This window comes from Diadema setosum, chromosome 15 (genome assembly GCF_964275005.1).
Source record: "Diadema setosum chromosome 15, eeDiaSeto1, whole genome shotgun sequence".
Lineage (NCBI taxonomy): Eukaryota > Metazoa > Echinodermata > Echinoidea > Diadematoida > Diadematidae > Diadema > Diadema setosum.
In genome coordinates, this window is record NC_092699.1 from 29,338,679 (window position 1) to 29,363,831 (window position 25,153).

Consider the following 25,153-nt stretch of genomic DNA (forward strand, 5'->3'; position numbering starts at 1 on the left):
GGAGGGTAAAGATAACGTTTGACAAGCCTGAAAGAGTTGGCATTCTTCCAATTTATGATGAAACCATAAAGTAAGAATACGCTGGGACTGACACCTCTGCACATGAACTATTTGGCTTGTCCTTAATAGAGAGAGAGACCCATCAAACATTAGATGTATATGAAATGCACTGTAATTTTAAAGCAATTCAATTAGTTCCAGATTTAACCCTGTACAAAATAAGTGACAAACTTCTAATACTGATACTGTCTGCATCTAAGATTTAGAATTAAAGATTGGGATTGAGATTGTACTACCAGAGCAGTACAACTTCAACCCATTTGCATATTCAAAATGATGTGCCCAAATTTGTTTGCAAGTGAAATTAATGGAAGAATCCATTCGAAACAAGATAGAGGAGAGTCACATTTATACTAGAAATATCAGAGTGGTAAAGGGAAATCATCACTCTTGCAATCTTCTTTAGATGGTAACTTAGTGTCATTTTTTTTTTAACATGAACATATTATTCAAACATTGGATGTTTGCTTACATTGTTTGCTTAACATACTCAGCCCTAACAAATCTAAAGTAAAGAAAAAAAAGAGATAAAAAAGTAGAAAAGTCAACATTTCAATTTGCCACGTACAGCACCTGAACCGATAACTGATACTTTTAATTCACTTTTAGAGATAATTCACAGGAAGGGTCATTCTACATCCTCTTGAAAGCAACAACCCACCCAATTCTTTTTTTTTTGGGGGGGGGGGAGGGGTGGGGGACAGAGTTCTATCATAATAAGGTCCTCACAATATTAGTGAAATTAATTTTGTAAAGATGAGTTACGAGGAGGTAGCTATTAGAAATTGTAAGCGCAAATTTCATGGTGTGTTAGAGACGAAACAGACAAATGAAGCCTTCTGTTTTTTGTGCATAAGGAAAAGTCGGTAAGCATTTTTAAAGAGAATTGTGAGAATTTGGTCTAGGCACCAGCTTTTCCCTTTGCTATGTTGCATACATTGCCATCACCACCACCACTGACATAAAACAATATATTAATCCCCACATTTTTGTGTTAAGACACTTTTTTTTTTTTCACTGCAAAAATGAACAAAACATGCCAAACCAAGAGTTAAAAAAAAAATAGTTAAATGCAGTCAATTTTTGGCAGGCACATGCTTGTCATGCATTTCATGCAAAAAATATAAAGGAATAATTAAAATAATACAATCATGCTGCCATTTCAGCTAACCATGCAAAACATGCTAATAGCAATCTACTACACACATGCTATGGTAGTCGATGCAAGACAAAAAACAAAGCAAAAAGAAAAAGAAGAAGGGCACATGCAAGACGCTTCATATACTTAAAAAAAAAAATACAGGAACAATGACACACAAGTGGTGACCAAAGAGTGGGAATATCATTGAACAGGACAATCGGGAAAGAGTCGAACGAATAAAAGAGGAAAACGCGCTCTTTCTGTCAAAAAGAGCGTCTGACACGGGCGTGTGAAAGCCACTGTTTGAGAGCTCTGAACGTGGTGGTCGCATGTCAATTTTTTTCGGTGACGCTTGGTGAGATTTTGAATGAGCTATATGGGGCACTCGGTAATGCTCATATCTTCGATACTACATGGTCGGTGTTGCGTGATATTTTAGCGTGACATATCTATATATAATATGTGTTGTATATAAGGAGCATGGTGAGTTGGGGGAGGAAATATCTACAATGTAGATATTATACTATCAATATGATCATACATGATTTGAAAATATTCACAATATAATGTCCACACATGAAAATCCGCTAAATGTCCCCTAAATGCCAAACCATTCAAATTCTTGGCTACTGGCGAATTCTATTCTAAACAATGCAAAAAGACATTACATTGTATTGCACAAGACTAAAACACCTGATTGAAATGAAAGCAAGAACCCCAATGTTCAAATGGCTTATCAAGTTTGGAGTGTGCGATGCTCATGAAAGAACTACAAGTTGTACCTTTCCTCATAAAGTCAACTCTTGTATAGGTCTGATTCTAACAAGCACCCAGGAGGGTGCAACTCTAGCACTGCTCAATAGAACAGCTATTTCATATTAGCTACCAAGACCATATAAGTGTTGGCTACTCTAGCAAGAATAACCCCTGTGCCACACTACTTTAAAAAACAAAGAAATATCAGGGAAAAAAAAAACACCAAAAAATGAGATAGAACATGAAAATTGATCCTTTTTACTCCCTTGTGAGCCCCCGATCGTGTCTGGCATTCAAAACTAAGGGCAGAAAATGTACTGTCATCAACAAATGCTCCTCAATAAACCAAGAGTAGACAGAATGTGAGTTGAAACCTTGACAGAATTAACTTGAGTATACTAAAAGTAGAAACGTGTTACAAGGCCTAGAGTAGAAATGTGGATAAAAGACGCATAATGTTCGGTTTAATTACAGAAGTCGACCCAAATCCAAAATCTTGTAAGAGAGAGAGATAGAGAGTTTGATGAAGTTGAAGTCGAGAGAAGGAGAAAAGTGGTGATTCAAATCAAGCATCATTATCACCTATAAAGTTTTACCAGAGAATGTAATGAAGAATTAGCCACGATAAGGAGATAACTGACTAACCATCTGGGTACGAGTATGAAAATACAGGCATTATTTATATGTTGCGCATTGTTTCGTATTATCATGTACGTATATTTCTCCGACGGGTGGTCTATTTACCTAACTTTGTTGGCGTCGGGACCTGATACCTGGGAATTTGACAGCCCCTGTCTCAAATCATTCAAGGATTTTCTGGGGTGGTGGAGAGAGAAACGTACAGACGATACAAAAAAAATCAGGCATTCCAACGGACATATCAGAAGAGAGAAAGAGAGAAGGAGAGAAGAGAGCGAGAAGATATACATCACCTATGACATGCATCCAAACAAATTTGAGGAGAGCACTCCCACACGTACTCTCAATTAGCGCTCTAATATCATCCACCGTATTCATCTTTTCTGGTACCCCCTTATGCCCTGCTTGTCAAGCAGCATGGAAGTCATTTTCCTGTCAATTCTTTTACTGAAGAATGGATCATTCCAAACTATAAAGCATACCACTTCTCCTCCAACAACGATTATCCACGTCAAAAGGACGTTCCCGAGCTCCTCAATAAGCTCGCAAGAACATCATTACTCTCGAAAAGGTAACATTTGGGGAGGGCTTAAATTGAATTACAGTAGTTTGGCATGTATTACACCAATTCAGCAGAATTAAAAGCCAGAATTACATATTTCACTTAATTTACATGAACATGCTAACTGAAATACAATCAAGCAGAATAATTTTTTCTAAACATCTATTTAATTGACAAATTTATGATGAAGTTCCAATTAGATGTTGTTGTTTTTTTCTACAAAGCAGACAGAGAAATTGCAATATATGTGCAAAACATTTTGCTGATTTATATTTTTTGGGTATTTCACCAAACTGTTTTATACGTATTCATTAGTCTGCATCATAATCTTTTAATTATGCATTCTACACAAAGCCTACCTCACCCCAACCCCCTTCAAAATGATGAAGTTAATACTAAATAGAGTAAAGGACATTTTGTATTCCTTTAAATATCACACGAACTTGACCTGTCATCATGTCAAATTAAATCCTAATCTATCAAAGTCTAGCTTTTGATCTTTCAATTTCAATATTTCAATCCCCTGGCTTTCCCAGTTTACCACATCTTGGCGCATTAAAAAAAAAAAACTTTCAAAACATAGCAGCGTGATGACTCACACACAGACACAGACAGACGGACAGACACACTCACACAGAAGAAAGATAAGAGAGTGTATAATGCCTGACAATGCTAGTCTACGCAGAGTATATTACACACCTTTTTATCCAACCACCAGATCAAGATGCATCAGGCAAAAAAATATCCTTCTACCATTTGACCAAAGCTTTTGACAAATCACAAAAAAAAAAAACGATTCCAGAACAAAAACAAAACAAAAGAACAACAACATGCAAAGCACAAACGAAAACACAAACAAAAAGTTACACGCACACTCGTAATGGATGGCCCATTCACAGTTTGTTTATAAAAACATACAAATCAAAACTGTTTGGTAAATATTTCTATTTGAGGAAAATAGAGATCTAATCACAAGACATGCATGCCATACAAAAAGGAGGTATCTGTCCCCACACAATATGAAGATCCACAAAAATGTGTTCACAGCTGTTTTGTGTGTAATATGTGCAATAAAATTTTGGAAAAGTGTAACAATTAATGCCTGTCATTTCAGGTGGAAAGAAAAAGACAGATACAGAATCAAAGCTTCTTTCAAAAATCATAATTTTTCTTAGGGACAAAATGTAGAGTTAGTTGTCCATTACCCTTTTTGCAGCCACTTTGAAATTTAAAGCTACCATAGTGTGGTTTGACGCTTGTTCAACTGGATGCAAGCTGTCTGTATTTTGCAACTGGCCACGGTAGTTACAAACCCTTGTTGTATCACTTTCCCCTCCACTGCCCCCCCCCCTCCACAAAAAAAAAATAAATAAACCAAGCAAAAAACTCCCATCATTTCCCCACCCCACCCCCATTTACACAAACATGATCAAACAGATGCAATTTTCAGAAATCTTAAAAAAAGAAAGAAAGAATAAATATATTTGTGCATGTGGTGATGCTTTTAAAAAATACAGTACAGTCTCAAACCCCCATCAGACGGCCCTTTGTGGTAGGATTATTACCGACAACAATTACAATTATCAAAATGGGATTAGTTTAAGTGTAATGATCCACTGTGCGATATGCTAATGGAATTCTCTTTGGGTTTGAAGGTATTACATTATGGAAAAAAAAACAATAACAAAAAAAAAAATCAGTTCTGATATATAAATACAGTTGTTTAGTTATGTTAGGGTGGATATGTGTCTAGGGCAGGGGGGAGGGATTACAGTTAGTACATGATGCAAATGAGGACCTTATTCTCCTACATGATCCTTACACCTGTTTTTCCCCAATCGTGGGCATTCTTTACATTCTTTAACACCCGTGACCCGCCTGTCACGTCGATCATGCCCGTTTTGAGCTCTGACCAATCAAAATCTACCCCCTTGGCGACATATATTCTATTTCTTTATTTTTTTGCATGCTCTTCAACACTTTTTATTTTCCACTCAAATGCAATGGGCTGACCAACTTTCATGCAGATGTCATCATTCACGACGATGGGCTCTGTCGTCACATAATCATAGCCCTGCCTACTGCTACCGATCAACACACGGACAAGCTACGGCAACAAAAATAAAAAACTCGTAACAAACAGCGGTGAACGATGATGCCATCCAAGCAGTTAACAATCAATCAAAAAATTGGCTCTCCCTTAGAGAATATCATCGCTGCTTTGCGGTGTGGAGAAAAATATATTAACAGCATGTAAAAGGGTCAGCATTTACAAATTATCCCAAGAAATACGATCCTTCAGGTTTCGCTCGCAAAAAGCTACATCCACACAGCATTCGGTAAACTCATGGTTATTAGTTTAATCAATCACAATAAAACGAAAGGCGAAGGGATACTGTATTTTCCTCACGGCAAATGGTTGTTAAATTGTTTCCATCATTAGCAGGTGCATAACAACAACTCTACTCATCAAATTGTGTCTTTTCCTCCATGGTTTGTTTGTCTTCTAATAATCCATTTGCTTTGGGGCAAACAGGATGAAAAAACAACTGAGTTTACAAGAAATTTCTACTGGTCATACTCAAAAAGTTGTACCGTGTGAAAATTTTCTGGGGGGAAAGCATAACTGGTCATGGCACATACACGTGTACTTGCAGTGTGGCGGAGAAATATCTCGCTCTGTGGAGCAAGGGAGGGTCAAAGGTCATACGTGCAACGTACCTTCTCCAGAAGACGAGGAAGATAACGACTGCGACGAGGACGACGATGATGAAGATTGCCGAGACGGCTGCGGCGAGGATCACCGTGGAAACGCTATGCGGCTCGGAACCTGCAGGAAAAAAATGATAGGAATAGAGAGTAGGTGAGAGTAATAACTTCTGTTCTCACTCTCTCAACCTCCTTTGTTTTATTAAATGTATGTAAAATTGCTAACTGTCTTTAATCAGAAATTTGATTTTTTTTCCCGGGGTTTTTGTTCCTTCCTCAATTAATATTCCCCTTTGTTTTTATCATTATAATTCTGTACCTCTTTTCTATCATTATAATCACTTTTCCTTCTTTTTCTTCTTCTTCATCTTCTTCATTTTCTTCATCTTCTTCTTCATTTTCTTCTTCTTCTTCTTCTTCTTCTTCTTCTTCTTCTTCTTCTTCTTCTTCTTCTCCTTCTTCTTCTTCTGGCTGAAAGATGTACTGGTTACATTCACAATGTATCAAAAATAATAATATATTGACTATCTGGATTCATGACTGATTGCACACACGATCTATCAAAAGACTAGTTTAACGAAAGAAAAAAAAAATGTGCAGATGTATGTGGTATGACCGACAACTTTACCTTATCCTGAGTCATCTGCAGTGCTTATTCGATGTGGTATTAACCCGTTGAGTACAAGTATATTCGGGCAAGTGTCTATGGGAAATGTGTGTTGTATTAAGATCGGCCCGTCCTCAACGGGTTAAGGTCAGACATGTTGTGTTGGTGATGAACTTACCACTGGTGGTCGCTAACACTTGTTGACTGTACGCACCAACACCACTGGCAGTGTTTGCAGCAACCTGTTGATGGAATCAATTACAAAATTGATTAGAACAAATATAACACAAAACATAAAATAATTCATTCCCCGAGTTCAGTCATGGGAGATGGGCCAGTTTTGTGTGTTTCCAATTTTGGACTAGCCTACATTCACATTTACAAAATCAAGTAAACAAAATATTTGCTCCTTTTTATTTCTATGCCGGTGTCATACTGCATAAAAATTTCCATAACACGGTACATTCCATATTTACGGCAAAAGGGAGTAGGAAAAAATGAAAGCTTCAAGAAAATGAATATGAAGTATAAAACAAACAAGAGCGATATGCCGATCTCGGAGAGCATCTATTCCTACAGCGATGCCGCCGTCAAAATTTTCTATTTCAGGTATATAATGAGCTGCAAATCAAATCATTTTTTTTACGTCTGGTTGCCGAAACGGAAGATAACAATCTCACAGAATCTCTCCTCGTTGGATGGGAGCAACAAAAAAAAAAAAAGAGTGGAAAGGCATCAATCATAAGAGAAGCCGTTTCTCATCCCTAGTGAGAATCATATTCTTATTACCACGTACAAGAAGAAAGTCAAAATGAAAATCAATTCAATCCCCATCTTTATAACTCCGCGTTTTGGGTCAACAAGAGGAATAGACACTTTTTATCTTATTTCTATTTTCTGGAAGATTGCAGCTGGGCATCGCGTATTAAAGGTATCTATTTCAGAAAATTGTCATCCCTATCTCATCAGTGAGAGCGGCAGCACAGGATTGCGCCTAAACTTAATCATGGAGTTTCTGGGAATTTCATGCAGTTATGCCTTTTAAAGAACTGCGTATAGGAGCTGCCCCCAGGCACTGCCGCATTTCTCTCCAAGAAGGACTTGCTTGTCAAGCAGTGAATACTTTTTCAACTTAATTCAACTTCAGCCCAGTGCTTTGTATGAAACCCTATCCAGTATTATAAACAATTTGTTTGAGAAAAAATAAGTGGAATTGCTGTAGGTCTCCAAAAAACACAAGGCAGTCGTGCATTTCTAGCTCAAGCCCTTTAGGATAGATCACTGATTATAAAAGTGCGAAATAATTCTTTTCATAGCACAGCCCTGATCAGTTATGCCTTTAAGATGGATCATTGGACAGCCCATCAATTCTGGCCTGAAGTAAGACTTTTCTGGCCTGAAGTAAGACTTTTCTGGCCTGAAGTAAGACTCTTCTGGAAACATTTGCGCTGAAAATTTCAGTCATACGTCACATTCTCCTCTCTGTCAAAGGTCAAATAGTTCTACAAAGTCTTCAAAATCCTGGTAATAATGATCAGCAAATCAAATCATTTTATGGCTAGCTGCAAAAAATGGACGATAACTTATCTTACAGAATCTTTCCTCATATAATGGGAGCAAAAAAGTGGACAAATTCTCAATGCAAAGATGTTTCTCATCCATTGTGGAGCGGTGATCTTGCATACATATATATGGCTAGGCATGTTGCCTGTGAGTTCTTCAGACTTTCTTGCCAAAATCCTTAAAATTCAAAAAACCTTTAGATCACTAAAATATGACAGAAGAAGGATTTGTTGGAGCTTCTCTCTTTAAACCACCCCCCCCCCCCCAACAGAAACAACTAAGAATTTGGCATCCAGGCACAGAGATGGTTAGAACATGGGCAGTTCCTGGTGGGCAGTACACGGACGGTGGCACTCACCTTGAAGACGTAGTCGGTGCCCGGTTCCAGCCGGCGGACCACCGTCTCCTGCACCTCGCCGTCCAGCACCGCCTGGTAGTGGTACTTGACGCTCTCCTGGGTCTCGGCGCTGGTGCGGTAGATGACCTGGTAGTTCATGATCTCGCCGTTGGGGAAGAGCGGCTGGCGCCAGCGCAGCTTGATGGAGTCGTCTTTGGTGTCGGCCTCCACCACCTTCAGGTCTCGGACGGCGGAAGGCACTGGGGTAAAAATGGAGGAAGCGTGGAAGAAATGATGAGGACCAAAATGAAAATTGCCACTAAAATCTGCAGATCATAAACATCACAATCGCGTCTATTACCTGGTGCTTACCAGAATTGTGCATGTGCGCCACATATTTAACTCACAAATAGTATCATTTCTTTGGAGACACTGAGTTAGAATAAGCAGCAAGTATATCTATCCCATCTTCTGACTATCCTGTTCTGATGTAGGTGACCTACACTCCATACTGATTTTCAATGAAAATATTTGGATCCAGCATGACAAAAATAAAAAGTGTCATGGGTGAGAACTTTTTCTCCTCAGTAGATGCTGCATTATCTTGGGATGAATATGACAAGAAACAAAGACAAAAGTTTGGAGTTCACTGTATTAAAATCAAGTACTGTGATTTGAGGCATTGGCTTTAAAAAAAAATCTGTCACAAACATATCCCAGTGGTGCAGTGTCAACCATACTGGAAAGAGCACTACAAGATGTATTTGAGTAGGCCTCATACAGCCAAGGGAAAAAAAAATCATTATCAATGTTATGACTTATGATATCATTATATGCTTTTTGTCACTGCTGCATCTATCATCCAGCAGCATGTATCTATTTAATATGCACAGTTCTCAAGTCTCCATTTTAGGTTTGATTACATCACCACAAACATACTAGATACACAAAATAGGAGGAGGCTAATCTTCATGCTTCTACTGTGGCTCATGAATGTTGAGAATGTGTGGAAGAGAGGCTCAAATCTTCGCCCTTAACATGCCTGTTTACATTCTGGTACCGCATCCATCTGACTTTGATTGGCATTAAGCTAGGGGCGGGAGGAGTAGAAAAAAAATCAACTAGGATCTGCGGCGTGTGTAACAAGGGTGGAAGGATCCCCAACATCTGCAGAAATTTGATGCTCAATTGGTAGAGCCCGTGATAAAAGTAGCTGAAACATTTACTCCTTCTTCCTTAAGTCTTCTCGCCCCTGCCGGGGCTGCCCGAGACGCTTCGCTCGCAAAACATCCAATTTCGGGCGCATTTACGTCTCAATCGACACGTTAGATTGCGGGGCGCATTGGAGGCATCAGCGAGAGAGAGAGAGCTCTGCGAATATACATTGGCGGCTTGCGACTTCTTTGGGGTGTAGAGGGAGATAGGAAGACACAGAGAGAGATAGAGAGAGAGAGACAAAAATACTTGTATCACATTGCCTAAGTCTTGCTGATGCTATGCATAACGCACAAGCTACCCCAGAAGTATTCAATAACACCCAGCAAATTCCGGCCAAAAAAGATTTCCTGGCAATTTGGAGGCGTGCTCTGATAAAAATCTTTGGCTGAGGAGAATTTGATTTTACTTTTCTGTTCATATTTTTTTCCCCTTTGGAGGGAGGGGGAGGAGGAGGAGGGGGAAGAGGGGGAAGGGGAGTAGGGAGAACATAGGCAGAGATCTGGAGGGGTAAAAGAAGAGGGGGCAAGGACGCAAACAAGATTCCACCAAAATATCACAGCACATCTCCCCCACCCCCTTTTTCTTTTCTTTCACCTCTCTCTCTCTCTCTCTCTCTCACACCCCCCTCCCCAACATCATCCCATCTGCCTCTGGACCCTCCCCAGTGCTCGCATCTCATCCGTCAGTGGACTAACGAGGGCCTCCAAGCAGAGGGGCTCCATCTCTCAGCTTGTGGAATGACTTGACCTTCCCCGACCCTTCCTATGAGTTGATGACATCTCTCCGCTAAACTTTCCCTATTCTTTTCTCTCTCTCTGTCTCCCCTTTCACTCATTTTTAATTTCTGCTTCACTTGAATCTTCATGAACTCGATATTATTCAAGAAATTCGTAGTAGATCGTAAAAGTTCCTGGAGACTACGAAAATTCTAATGCCTTATGAACATCCCCTCAAAATGTCTTGTTACTCAACTTCTATTGTGTGTACATGTGTGCTCATATTTCTGCTTTTACTTTGGGTTTTTTTTTTTTTTTTTTTTGATCTCTCACAAATGATATGCCTTTCTCGCAGCAGTACCAAAACAAAACTTTTGATATTGCAACTGCAACCGATGCTTTAACATGTACTACTTTTATAATTCACCAATAGAACAAACAAGCATATCAAAATGATCTATTTGGTAAATAAAGAGAGGAATAGCATAACACCCAAAATTTTGGTGAGGGGGCATATGGAGATGCATTTCTCTGGTGAGGGGTAGAAAAGAGGTGCCCACATGAAGGTGAGGACCTACTCTTCCATCGAGAAGCAACATCACGTACCTACATACATAATTGTCATGGAGAGCCCTATTGTAAATGAAATTCCACATGCACATTGTCGAGAGCCCTATTGTAGATGAAATTCCGGAAGAGATGGATAGCAACTGACAACGGCAATATTGGTGGACTACTAGCCAGCCATGCATGCCTCTCCGATGACCCGCCACATCTGGTATCGATAAAACTGGATAGCGGAGTCTATTTCCACCCATCTATAACCCGGCACTAGCAGCCCTCATATCACACAACAGGGGATTGACCACAAGTCACGGAGCCCTCATGAAAATTTGAAAACAGAAGGAAGAAGACAATGCTGACGACGAAGAAGAAAAATGTCATGGTACCTGAAAAATGATTTTGCAAGGGGGGAAAAAAAGAACCAACCCACCAACAACTCATACAAACACCCTTGGACAAACAGATCAGGCTCGTAACTGCCCGGGATTGATGAAAAGGCGGGCTTGATGGCGGCCACAAAACGTGATGGAGGCCGGAATTGTGGGAAGAAGGGGGTAAAAAAGGCTTATTTAGAGCCAGCTCCCTCTATCGGAAACTCCAATAAATCTCCTCTCTTGTGTGAGATGGAGGTGTCCTCTATAAGCACTGACCTGCTGTTGAGCGGTCAGTCTGTACAAGATGCGAGATGTTTTCTCCTATCTCTTCTGATTCATACGGAGGGAGGAAAGGAAGCTGCTTGTATGGAAAACTCAACAGAATGTTATTTTTCTAATTCTATGACATGCACATCTGAAAACTCCCGATTAATTCCACTCTGGAACTTACAAGACTCTTGTTTGTCAAACTTTCAAAGTCATGCCACAACTGCTGACATTCTAGTGTAAAGCCATCGGCCGGAAGTCATCGCGAACTATTAAAAGGAACTTGGGGCTTGACACTGCAAGTTTTCACCACTGCCGGACGAATCCGGCAATGGCAGGGCCTCGGAGATTGCACGTATGGATGGTGCCTGGTCTGATGCGAACCTGTCGTGTGAGGTGTCGTATCTTCTGGTAAACAAAGACTGAGGCTGCCCGCTGAAGAATGCCACCTCTCCTTGTCTTCGGCAGTGGCTACGGCGGCGCTGATGGCGATGGCGGCCGGCCAGGCGGGGGAAGGGAATACTTAATTTCACTCGCAGCAAAAATGTAAACCAGACTTTCCCCCAGTTCCAAGTCTGATTAATAGGTAGCATTCCACCGGCATTAGCACTTGTAAATCTCACGTCACACCTGCCAAACATTACTGGGGCTCCTAGCCTTCGCTGCACTTTTCTTTTCTCCCCTCGAGATGGGCAGCGAAGATAAGGGAGAGCAGTGGGGAGACGGGAGATGGAGCGAAGAGAGACTTTTCCCCCGCAAAGGGAAAATTTGTTTCCAAACAAAAAGTCAGTGGGGGAAAAAGGAGAACAATGCGAAAGATAGAAGTTTGAAGCAATTGCACAATTATCTTTAAATGAAAGTTATGACAGTCTGGAAGCCAGTTGGGTATTTACAGTAGCATTCAGGTCAAAGAGGATTAGCTTGAGGATCACACTGATTGCATTGTTATATGACTGACAGTTACCAAAATGGTCATAACTTCCATGATATTCTTCGAATTTCTCTCAAATTTTTACACAGACTGCAATTTGTATCTCACTGTATTCCCAAATCTATCATTTTTTTTTTCATTGTACAAGCAGCTGGAAAAAGGCTAAGGCCCGGAAATGTTGCAGTCACTACAAATGTCATTGGCTGCAGTCCCTGGGAAAGACTAATATTGTCCCCAATCATCATTATGATGGAGAAAATGACAATGCTAGGCAATATCAAAAGCTATCAGTATCAACTTCTGTCAGAGCATTTGGGTGTGGTCTACTCTTAAGATGCTTTTCACACTATATATTCCTACCCATATGCTTCTATTATGAAATATTAAATTTACAAGAAGTACATAAAAAAAAAAACTTTCCTGCCAATTTAGATGAGGAGGAAAAGACCAGACAGGAACTGTATCAGGCCAAGGCAAAATGAACCTACTTTTTTTTTTGGAAGCAAATCAAAGGATGACAAAATCCCTTAAAATCCCCATCGAAGGCAAAAAAATAAAGGAGGGAAAGACTAGCAGAATACATTTCTTTTCCCCACACAAGAAAGCTTGAGAGAATTTAATGTACAAAATTATTGCTTGATGCACAAGCAGCTGAAGCATAATTGACTCACAGGAGGAGATGCTCTTAAAATTTTGAACGACACCGTGGAAGGTACAAAATCTTGGTCCAAGTTTCCTCTTTCTCTTCTTCTTTCTCTTCTTTTTTTACCGAAACACCGCTTCTTGCCACAAAGCAGGTTTATCTCAAACACATGTTCGACAAAATATTTGCGCGTCTGCGCCTGACCTTGTCGCCACACTCCCCTCACACGTCCAGAAGATGTCGTAAATCAATCCTCTCAGTCCCATATGTTGAGATGCACGTTGGGGGAATAATGGGGAGCTGGCAGAAGAATGCCATTGAGAAAGCACTGGGGTAGCAGATGTGGCTGACTGAATTTGTTAAAACATTAAAGTTTTAGATCATTCAATTTCTCCTCTTTCACCTCAGACCATCCAAATGGAAAGCGGCACAGCTTTTGCAATGTGGGTCTCTTGCATAAAATTTAAAGGGAAGGCATGGCATCCAAATAAAAGAAATGAACATGACCAAAATGAAACAGACTAATACACGCTAGCCCTACTACCAAAACAGCATACCTGATTAAGCAAACAGGGTTTTGATGTATATACTTTTCTGAAATATAATTTCAGTCTTTTCGACATTATCCTTTTTTGAGTATATCAAAGCTAGATAGATTAAAATGCTAATTCTTTTTTTCTTTACTTCATGACCCTTTGAAACCCTTAGCATGGCAATTTGGGATAGACATCTAAAAACCTTAGGAGAGTGATAAAAACCTGCATATCTTTTGAGAAGGGTGATTAGGGTCTCTTTCTGCTCAAACTACAATGACATCACAGTTTGTCATCTGAAATTTGCAAGTATAAAAATGCCGCAAAACGCACTCCATGAAAATTGAAAAGTCCATTTGGAGAATGAGTGAGAGTGATAGCATTTCCTTTGTCCTCTTAACATTTCTGCCTAAAATCCTTATATTTGAAGAGCAAAAGCATCCGACGAAACTTCGAGTTTTCCATTTGTGGGGATACAGACACCACTCACAAGGGTGTGACAAATTGTGACGGGGCAGCTCGTCACGAAGAATCGTCAAACAAGGCGATGACCTTGGAAGCAAACTCTCCCGGCGTACGGTTGGTGAATCAGGCAATTTATTCTCGCAAACCTCACGATCGTGCCCTCTTTCTATTCTTTCCAAAGGAATTTTAATAAATGCGACTCATTCCCCCCATCCAAATTTGGGGGGATCTAACACATTGTGTAAAACATCTGTGACAGCTCAAAAGGTTTTTTTTTTTTTTTTCCCTCTGTGGTCACAAACACTCACTCCATTTCAAAGTCCTAAGATTCTCATGCTGGAGAGTGATGCAGACTTCGTCACGAAGTGTTCGGCAAATACAATGCATGATCATCGCTTTCTCCGTCTTGCCCTAAGAGGAAGAGGTAACGCGATCAGTTTCAACGACTCTGGTTGCCCAACACGAAACTTTCAAATTTCCTGACTGCCCATCACACATCTGAAGGAGGTGTAGAGCCCTCCTGTGACCTTGCACTTTGTTTAAAATCAAGAAACAAAGACCACATCTTTATTATTTTCTTCGCTCTTATTCTTTTTTGATTTGATTCTCTGAGGGGGTTCACTATACATGCATTTTGTCCACCTTGCTATAACAGAAACAGAGAAAAATGATTCAATAGGCAAACAACACGCACAAGTTCTGAGGTTCCTGTGTGCTAGCAGGAGCAAAGAAAATCTGATGTGCTCTCTTGCCCGGGGCAAAGAACGTGGGCTGACATCAGCCGGGACTTGAACCTATAACCTTGTGATCATCACAAGCTATGTATCATTACCACACGACTAGTTTCAGGATGGCTTCATTACAAAGAGTGTGGTGTGACCCATACAGGTTTCTGTCAGGATTTTTTTCTTTCTTTCTTCTACGTGTGGATGAGAAGAAAGGGTGCAAGGTGAAAATGAAATTAATAGTAGTTAACTTCGCTGAGGTCATCGCACGTTTTGCCGCCACGAACATGGCTGGTGACCGGTGGCTGCGTCACTGGGGTACATGCTATGCACGGCGGTGTGGGTGTGAGGGGGTGGGGGGGGGGGGTGGTTATACGGGTCCACTTGAGAGTGGATCGATGAGGCGATCGACGGCTGGAAACCGAATTCGCCAATTTACCCGCCTAATTCTTCCTCACTCCTCTTGCTGTGGGGTTCCCTGGACGTTTCTCACATTTCACTCAAGTTCACGGCAGAGGTCTCCCTCTTGTTCTGCGCCCCTTTATCTCTCTCCTCCTAATTCTTCGGGATGGGGATGAGTCAGTCAGGGGGGTTGACACTCTCCCCAGGATGACCTATCGAGCGCCATAGAAACCCGAACCATACAAACACTCAATGAACTGCACAAGGGGGGAGCTGAGCTCAAATGCCTATTTGGACAATGGAATTACCATGGAAATTGACTGCAAAGGAGAGCTGGATATCTCACAACCATCATTTCTCTCCCCCCCCCCCCCACATCCTTTTCTATATCTCTTTCTCTCACATTATCCATATCATCATCATCATCATCATCATCATCATCATCATCATCATCATCATCTTCAGCTTTTATCACCATCAACAATATTACTAAATATAGCTACCACTATCATGGTCACTACCATAATCATATCATCTTTACTTGAACTATTTCATCTTCCTTTTCTTGACCTGTTCTTTTGTTCTATCTTTAATACATAATTTATTTTTCTTGCCTACTAACTGTAGTTTGAAGGATGCACATCACTATCATCTTCATTATGAGCTCATGAAATTTTTAAAATGCATTTTCCATTCATACAACCAAGCAACCGAGCATGCTACATGATGACCTGTTGCACCTATGGTGGTAGACACACACATACTTGCACACATATACATACATAAAGATATAACTTACAGAAATGTCAGCTCTGTGATGCATGCAAACATTTTGGTCTGCCAGTTGGTAGTGACCTATGACCTCTCAGCTGCAGTTTAGCAGTCTGCCTCCATTTTGTCCCCCCCCCCCCCTCTACAGAGCCATAAAACTTCAATTTCTCACTCTTCCCCCCTTTGACTTCCGCTACAGATTTGTCAGAGTGAGCAAATACAAGAGAAGACGACGAGGAATCTCTGGCGCTGTGGTCTAGTTACATCTTTTTTGCCTGATATCGCCCTTGTTCCGACTTCCCTAATAGGCATAGAGAATGAGGTAATTGCCCCAGTGCAAATATGATTTTCTTCCCCCTCCTCAGTCCCACATGCATTGTATTGTGTCGAGATAATTGCACTTTTGACCAGGTGTTGGATGGCACATTATTTATGGCGGCGGCGGAGGAAACCCAGAATTGGAAGGAACGAGGAGAACTAGACACTTTTTCTTTCGGGCCATACTATCGGGTCAGAATGCTCCCCATGCCAACTGCCCTCGGAGAGCCAGCCAGCCCTTTCCCCTTTCCATTAAAACCCTGTCACGCCATTGGCTGAATCTGGTCACAGAAAAAGTGCAGGGAACCACTTGGACTTGAGGGGCATCGCTTCGATTTTCTGTTGGTAATCTAAGTCACTATCTATCTCCTTAAATGTATACAGGAGTCTCCATGAAACTTTGATAGCAACTTAGCAGGAACAACTTAGAGGAAAATGGTAACATTTTTCGCTTGCATGACTTTAAAATTTGTCATAGGCTAAGGTTGAATTTATTGGATGTTCATCAAAAGCTAACCTTGGGTGATATAATATAGGCCTATATTTCATATCATCTACAATACAACAGAAGGAAAGAAAGTAGAAAAACAAAGACTAACCAGAGGCCAGCAGAAAGCAACATGATATAAATGCAGAAATACGAGGTGCCATGAAGTCCAGATGGGAAATTATAGAAACAGGAAAGAGATGCAGAGAGATGAGAGAGAAATAGATGCAGAAAGATAAACATAGATATAAATATGACACAGAATTAAAAAGACAGATATAACAGATATATACATGAAACATATAAACCTACTATTCAAACAGAAGATAGATAAATAGATACATGAAACATATAAGCATGGAAATATAGCAAAGAAAGTTAAATAGGTGCATGGAACATATGAACATAATCATACACATGACTGGATGAACATAAACAGGCAGCAAAATAGATAGAGCAAAAGAAACTGGTAGAAGAGGGACCTTTAAAGCATGTATAAAATGTGAAGGCATCTATGGCAGCAATGGTATACACCTGACTTGGAAATAACTAAATACACGGACATTCTCAAAGCCAAATGCCTGGCTCTATCGCCCCTCCCCCTTATCTACTCCGCCCCATCCCACCAATTATTTGATCCATCAATCTTGGAGCAGATAAATATACATATATACATGTATGTCTTTTCGCTGCGATATTCAATCCCTGCCACTGATCTCGGCCCCTTTCCCTTCTACCCTCGATTTAATTTCCTGAGCCAAACGGCAGGAATGCGCCTTTACCCCCCTCGACATTGAATCTGACGGCAATCGAATTGAACCCCCCTGCAGTATAAACTCAAATTTTTCCTTCCAAAGATACGGAGTCATCTACCCCATCCCGCCCTGTATACCAGACCATCTTCATCACTTATCTAAACCACCATCTCCATCTCTTTCTCTGTATATGTTTCTCTTTCTCTGCATATATTTCCCTTTCTCTATGTGTTTCTCTTTCTCTATCTCCTATACAACTTTTAATCATTCTATTCCCCCCCCCCCTCATATCTCCCTCTCTCTCTTCAAAAGAGTCTCTTTTTCTCCCAGTCTCTTCTATTCTTTATATTTCCATTAATATCTACCTCTTTAAAATCTCTCCCTCTCTTTCTCTCTTGTTGACTTCTTTGTCTGTCTCCAGCAACTTTGAATATTTCTATTCGCTATCTATATTTTGCCCACCCTCTCTCCCCCTTTTCTCTCCTGCAACTATTATCTTTTTATTCTCCATCTATATTTTACTCTCTCTCTTTATTCTATTTTTCTCTTTTTTCTCTATCTATTTCTGTCTTCTTCTCAGAAAAATAAAAATGAATTTTGAATATCCTTCATGGCTCTGGAAGTCATCTTTGTTTTTGCCTCTCTGTACATCAACTGCTCATGCTGGAAAGAATCCAGATATGACACAAAAATTACTCCAAATGTTCCTCGGGAGGTACCATAGTCTAGTTGTTGTTCTTGTTGTTCTGCTTCACGATCAAGATTTCGCCCACAAATTGATTTTGATTGATTTAAGCCCTGCGATGCGGAGTCAGACGTCAAGAACTGCAGTGCAGGGAGCGGTGTATCAGCAATTTACTAGTGATCTTGATGAGGCAGTCCTAGTAATGGATGTGGGAAGCATTTCAAAACCCCGACTGTTGGGGGGAAGGGTTTGGAGAATGGTGCGATCTTGTGGAGACTGTGCTTCCCGTTATCGATTTAGCAAAACGTGCCTAGGTGGGATGGGTTAGCTTTTTAAATCACACCCACACGGAGCTGCTTCTTGGATGGGGTTCTGACCATCAAACATCTCTAATTACCATACAAAAATTTAGAACTATGATGCAGATCTCAATATTTTTTTCTCTCTCTCTTTTCAAATTAATCTTACCAAAAACCATCAGAAATGAATGGTAAGCAGCTGGCTGAAGCAGGCAATGGACTACAATGTCAGTGAAATGCACCCCCTTTGAAAGTTTCATGACCCCCCTCCATCATATTAAGATAATTATTGCATAACACCTGGCATTCATCTATTACATATCTTGTCGCTCTGCTTAGATCATACACATACACCACACAAATATGTGCTTTTGATATACAATGAACACAACATATAAATAGATTTAACCAGATGAATGAAAAGATTAGCTTGCGCATGCGGTAGACCAAAGAGTGGAATGGGTTGGGTAAAGATCACGTCCATGCCGAGCGCAGATCCCCTCGGGTTACGATATTATAACATCCGCAAAATCGTGTACGTGGGCAAAATTGCCGTTCCCGAAGATGTCTTCCCCATTACGAGCGACAGACGCAGAGAGACACGACTCCGACTCTGTGCAGTCGACGATCAACCCTACCCTTGGCCTTTTCGGCAGTCTCCGCTTGTTATTCTCTTAAATTTGACGACCAGAAACACACACACATGCATTCACAAAGACACACACACATACACATACATATACACACTTACCGTACAGGACCACAAAAAAGGGGAAAAAAGAACGAGATGGGGAAAAAAAAAACCCTGCAATTGCCGCTCTTTATGGCTGCCTCCAAATGGTTTAACCAAATGATAAAACGGCGCACTTAGAGACACTAATTGTCATTACGGGGTCTGTATGAAAAGTGCATACCCCATCCTCTGCGATCGCTCCCTGCTTTTGACGATGGTGCCGGAGGAAAGGGCGGGTCAATATTGGACGGTATACCCTCGCCCCCCCCCCCCCCCCCCCCCCCCCCCCCTCCCACTCATTCTAATAAGCTGAACTGGAAGACATCATTCCTGGCACGGATTTTCATCTTCACTGTTTGACTTTCCCTGGCATACATATGTATCCACGTACAGATACTACACGCCCTACACTTTCCCCAAATGCAAAGTAGCATCATCAATTTCAGAAAGAAGACCTATTGGAGAGGCTTCTTGCATTCTGGTGATCAAATTTCATAGAAGTCACTGCTGCCAGTATTCATTAGATAGACTTACATGTTTTCATTTTCAATTTTGATTTCAATTTTGACTGAACTATGCACAATTTTACATATCGTGGATAAATTCTGATATACTAATGCAATTTCTCACACACAGGCAGAAAAGATATCATTTTGTTTAGACAATAATTTACTTCACAATTCAGTTCCCAAGATTTTATATTTTCAAAGTGTGAAACTTTTCTTTGCCTTTCTTTCCAACCATTTCCATTAGATATGTACTATCTTGAACTCAAAACTATGCCCCCAAAAGTGTCAATGTCAGCCAAAACATAAAGAACAGAAAATTGTTGACGAAAGCATAACAATGTACAGTTTTAGAGGGAAAAAAAAAAGTGTTTTGTATATACTAGTGAGCTTCATGCAAGCAGTTTTTAAGAAGCACTCTTTTGAAAAAAAAAAATCTTGAAAATATGTTCAAAATGACAAAATGCCTTTCAGCAAAATTTTGGTATGTTTATTCGCATTTCCTGCCTCAGTCATTTACTTTTCATTCTTTCTTCTTCCCTTGCCTCGTCATCCAGTCTTGCATTGAGATGTAGGTGATGACAGGGAATTTTTCCTTTCTCCCTTGTTCTTTTTAAAGACACCATTAATCTCAGTTTAGCTGTCTGGAACGTGTGAACTTCATGCTGTTACTCCATTTTCTCGCCCGCAGTACATGTTGAAGCTGGCTCGAGGGAATCCATCATCTGCGGGAGTCGGACAGGAAGAGACTAAACTTTTTTTTTTCTCATTTTGCTTCTTCGGGAGAGTCTCATCGGCTCCCTTCACAGGGGTAAAAGGTGGAAGGAAGACAGGGGAGAGAAAGAGGTTGGGGAGAGTGGTACGGTGACTTCATTTGTGATAAACACTCAAACAAACGGAAGCGGGATTAAAGAATAAACTGTTTGGACTGGGCGATGTTTTTGCAGATGTGCACTCCCGCGCCACTGCCGATGCAAAGGGGGGTGGGCGTGCGTGCATGCGTATGCGCGCCATTGTTTCTGGGGCGTGTTGTTGGCCACTACCTGTCAAACTCGCAAAATGCCTCGTTTGATCTTCGTCACGCACGTCACTGATGCGCAGCGAGAGAGAGAAGGGAAGGTGCAGAGGAAATGGATGAACTCTTGCAGTGGACCATGGACCTCCTGGCTTTTTGTCCTCTGAAAGTTTGTCAGCACCCCCACAAATATTGCACACTGCACTTCGGCTTCTACCGCTAACAAATACTTGATCATAATTACAGCACCATCTTCTTTTTGTCCTTGTTTTTTCATTTAACAATTCACTGCAAACTTCACGAACCAAAATGTTTCATTCGCTAACCCTGCAACTTATCGTTAGGTTGAAATGACAGAAATAGACAAGAGACAACAGAAAAGTGAACCACTCAGCTCTGAAAAATAAAAACTCGCTACAAGTTACGCCCTTTTCTTCTACGACTACCTCAAAGACTGAGAACGCTGACAAAACTGGGGGATGGGGGTGGGGCGTCTCCTTACCTGATGAAAACGTTGTGGCGTTGACCGCAGCATAGTTGTCTACCGTGCTCTGGCTGGACACGCCGTTTTGGGAGTGGACGCGGAACTCGTAAGTGGTGTGGGACGAGAGTCGGCTGACGTTGACCTCGTAGCCCTGACCGCTCGGCTGGATGGAGGAGTAGACCACGTCCTGTGGGCAGCGGGAGCAGATGATTCGGTAGGAGATGTCGTCGCGGCCGCCGTTGTTCTCGGGGTCGCGCCACATCAAGGTGACCACCGACGACTTTTCGTCCACCACGGCAACGAGCGAGGTCGGCGCAGAAGGGGGAGCTGTTGGCGAAACGTGAAAAGATGCAACAAGAATGTTATTAACTACATTGTATACCCATCTCCAGTCATCTGTTAGACAACCATTTTCTCCTTTATGCTTGAACCTCAAGCGTTGGGGGGGGGGGGATGAAACTTTTAATGTATCTTTTAACTCTGGAATGCACTGTAATGTATTGCCTGAAAATGGAAAGATGGAGACAGACTTGACCTTGTTTATTTGTCTGTCTGTTTTTTGTTTGTTTGCAAGAGGAAAAATACACTGTCATTACCATGGCAACATCATGCCTTCCGTGGTAAGTAGTAGAACATGGATACAGAGGGACAATTAACTTAAATTTCTCTGAAAAGAAAGAAAAAATGAAAGTATATTCAAAGACGGCTTTCAGATATCAATTGAGTCTCTTTTTCTCTCTCCCCATGTCTACAATATCGCATCCTCTCGCCTCAAAGAAAACATGACGCAGCACAGAAAAACAGACACGCTAATATTCGCCCCACACCCATGCCTCCGCCGTGTTTCGAGTCAATCGTACTTGCGTCTCTCTTGCTGGCGCACAATTGCTGCTTTCTTCGCCATAGTGTCGTGGTCTTTTGTGCATTCTCCTAATCGTCTGCCGTCCACTTATGGGTCTGAGTCATGGTTACATTAGCAGTTAAGATGGATGAAAACTATTCTCATGAACAATAAAAAGCAATAAAGACAAAATAAAAGTAAACTTCCAGACGAGGAAAAACTTGCTGAATCATGCAACTGGCTGCCAGGATAATTTGGCTAGCATGAATGACTGTACATTGTTTTCTTCTTCTTCTTCTTTAAGAAAACAAAATTCTACACATATTCTGAAAAATGAGTCCAAATGATACCTAAAGCAATCCCCTTCCCCGCAGATCACCACGGCGAAGGACGTCCAATAAGAACACAGACATCGTGACACCCATATCGCCTCCTCGGACATGGATGCTGGATTAGATGTAAACTTGACTCGTATGCCGAGTGGGCATGGCAAAAAAGAACCTGGGAATATGCGCGAACCAAAGCGGATAAACTCTTCTGCAGACGGGGGACTCCCAATTCCCTTACCCATCATGTCATTTGCATTGCTTTTTTGTTTCGTTTTCGATTCTTCCGGTCAATCGCCCGCCAAGCCTCGAACTGCCAGACTTTAAGCCATGTTCTGACAGAGGGACCCTCCTTCTTCCCCTCAGTTTATCTTATTATTATTTTTTCCCCCAGACCGCATTTTGATTTGCACTGGAGACGGACTGCCCAGCAAGAGGGGCGCCCTCGCTCACCAACAAATTCGTACTTGATGAGCAGATTGCTGGCGAGATAGAAGTCTTCGTTGCGACTCATCTTGTCATGCTTTAAAGATCAAAACTGCAGTTATTAGCTTTCAAAAAGTGTAATCATGATGCAACGTTCAATGAGCCTTTATTTTATCCTACAATCAAAACAGCAAACGAAACACGTGGCTAGGGTGAGGAATGATTACACCCAGCAAAATACTAATTGCAACTCATAAGAGCTTAAAGTCAAATAGAATAATTCAAATAAAAAAAGTAAAATAATCAATCCACTAAAAGAAAAAAAAAAGGAAGCCACATTGACAATCTTGACTAATCATAATTCTATGTGATAGATTGACAAAAAATGATCTCTGCTTTCCAGATACCATTTCACTTACTAATTTGACCACTTCACTTTTTTTTTTCAAAACAAACATCATCATCATCATCATTTGGCATCTTAGGGTCATCAGAGGTAAGGACGATGAGTAATTTACAGTGGAAGATGCAGTAGACTTAATAAGACTCTCCATTAACATACAACAATAGTGCAATCTTTTTATTTCTAAAATTTCATCTCATTTTGCAACATCTAATCCAATCCCTTGTTCCTTCCAAAGTTGGATTACGTCTTTCACAGCCTCCCGTCTGCCAGCGCTGTTATGAGGAGAGGTCCGAATGAGTAAGAGCGTGCAACGATCAATCCGATTTTTCCCTAATGTGCATTCGATATAAGGGAGAGAGGGGTGAAATAGGGGGCAGTGCTTTCTCTCCCGTCTTTTTTTTTTTTAGCCGAGACGTGGAATGCATGATCTCTAGGCAAGGATATTAAAGAGTCACAGTAGACTCAGCTTCATATTTTTTTCTCTTATTAAGACATCCCATGTATTAGCTGTCTCAAAATTTAATGACATATTCCAATAGTTTGTAAAAAGAGCCCCCCCCCCCCCCCCCACTCTACAAATTGTACGCCTACGGTGGTCTCGATTTTTTCTGCTTGTCTACAAAGTAGAGAATGTGGCACAGGAAGGAACCAAACTTAAAATCAGATGGATATCACTTCTTTGTCTATCACAATCATATAGATAAAGATACCGTACATTAGGGTGAGACAATAAAGCAAAACAAAACAAAACAAAACAAAACAAACGAGAGAAATGTTTTCACAAAAAAACTTTGACATCCATTTTTTTCTAAACATTACCTTTTTTTTGGTACAAGAGATAATGCAGTTCATATGCTAATATGCTCTTTTAATATATAGGTTAATTCTGTTTTTGATTTGTTTTATGTCTTAGTTGTTGTTGTTGTTGTTATTTTACTCTAGTGGCCTTTGACAATATTGAGAGAAATCCTGCTAAAATTTTGTCTATCCCCCAAATTAACAATGTACGGTATTTTTGTACATGCTTTCTCAAACAGTTCAAATTGATGCTTCTGGCCTCTCTTGTGATTTTTTTTTTTTTTTTTTGTCAAACCTCTCCTTTGTCATTTTCAACTTTTTGTTTTCTTTTTACTTTGTTTAATGTCTTATCATTTAGGAGGAGCAAAAAGAAAGGGCATCTCATAATGCACCTGTTGTCTATGGCCGCTAGATATGGGTTGGGTGAACGAACACACCAGCCCATTAAAACCGATCCAGCCTGCAAGTTGAAAAGTGAAAAATCACCGGCGGATAGATAATCACATGGATTCTTTCAGCATCTCTCTTCCCTCCCCACCCCCCTCCTCCCTATCTCTCTCCCCCTCTATCTATCTACCCATCTCTCTGAGGACCTCAGACACTTGACAACTCTTCAAGCTATGCTATAAGCTTTGGTAACAAAGGAGATGATACAGCGCAACGAAACAAGAAGGAAAGAGGTGGGAGATCGAGGAAGAATGCCGAGAGAGAACATTTTCATCTCTCTGAGGAGATCGGCGATGCCGAGGAGTTATCCATCTTTTCCCCCGATGATGATGATGTTGCTCTGGCAGGGGCCAACACCCGCGGAGTCCCTTGCCTTTTGTTTCCCTTCTAAAGTTTTGTTTCCTAACCCCCCCCCCCCCCTTCCTCCTCCCCACTGAAAGCTGATTGGGAGGACAGAGACCTCATCCCAGTTCCAGAGAACTTCTGCCACAAAGTTAATTAAACACTCTGGTAGCGTGGCATGTAGGTCTATTCCTTTCCCCCGATATGGGTGAGCTCGATATCAACTACAAATGAATCTGGTTTTCTCTTATCTTACCACCATGTCGAGGAACACCGGTTGGAAAAAAAGAAAGAAAGTACAG

General features: G+C 40.9%; 1 protein-coding gene across 1 annotated transcript in view; it reads right to left on the minus strand.

The window, feature by feature from the left end:
• LOC140238490 (ephrin type-A receptor 4-like) overlaps positions 1-21,527 on the minus strand; it is a 36,932-nt gene extending 15,405 nt beyond the window's left edge. The window contains exons 1-5 of the mRNA XM_072318396.1: positions 21,284-21,527; positions 8,396-8,634; positions 6,653-6,716; positions 5,880-5,988; positions 2,702-2,773 (exon numbers count right to left, since the gene is read on the minus strand). Coding sequence (XP_072174497.1) covers positions 2,702-2,773; positions 5,880-5,988; positions 6,653-6,716; positions 8,396-8,634; positions 21,284-21,527 — 728 coding nt within the window. The remainder of the gene's footprint in view (positions 1-2,701; positions 2,774-5,879; positions 5,989-6,652; positions 6,717-8,395; positions 8,635-21,283) is intronic.
• Between the last annotated feature and the right edge of the window lie 3,626 nt (positions 21,528-25,153).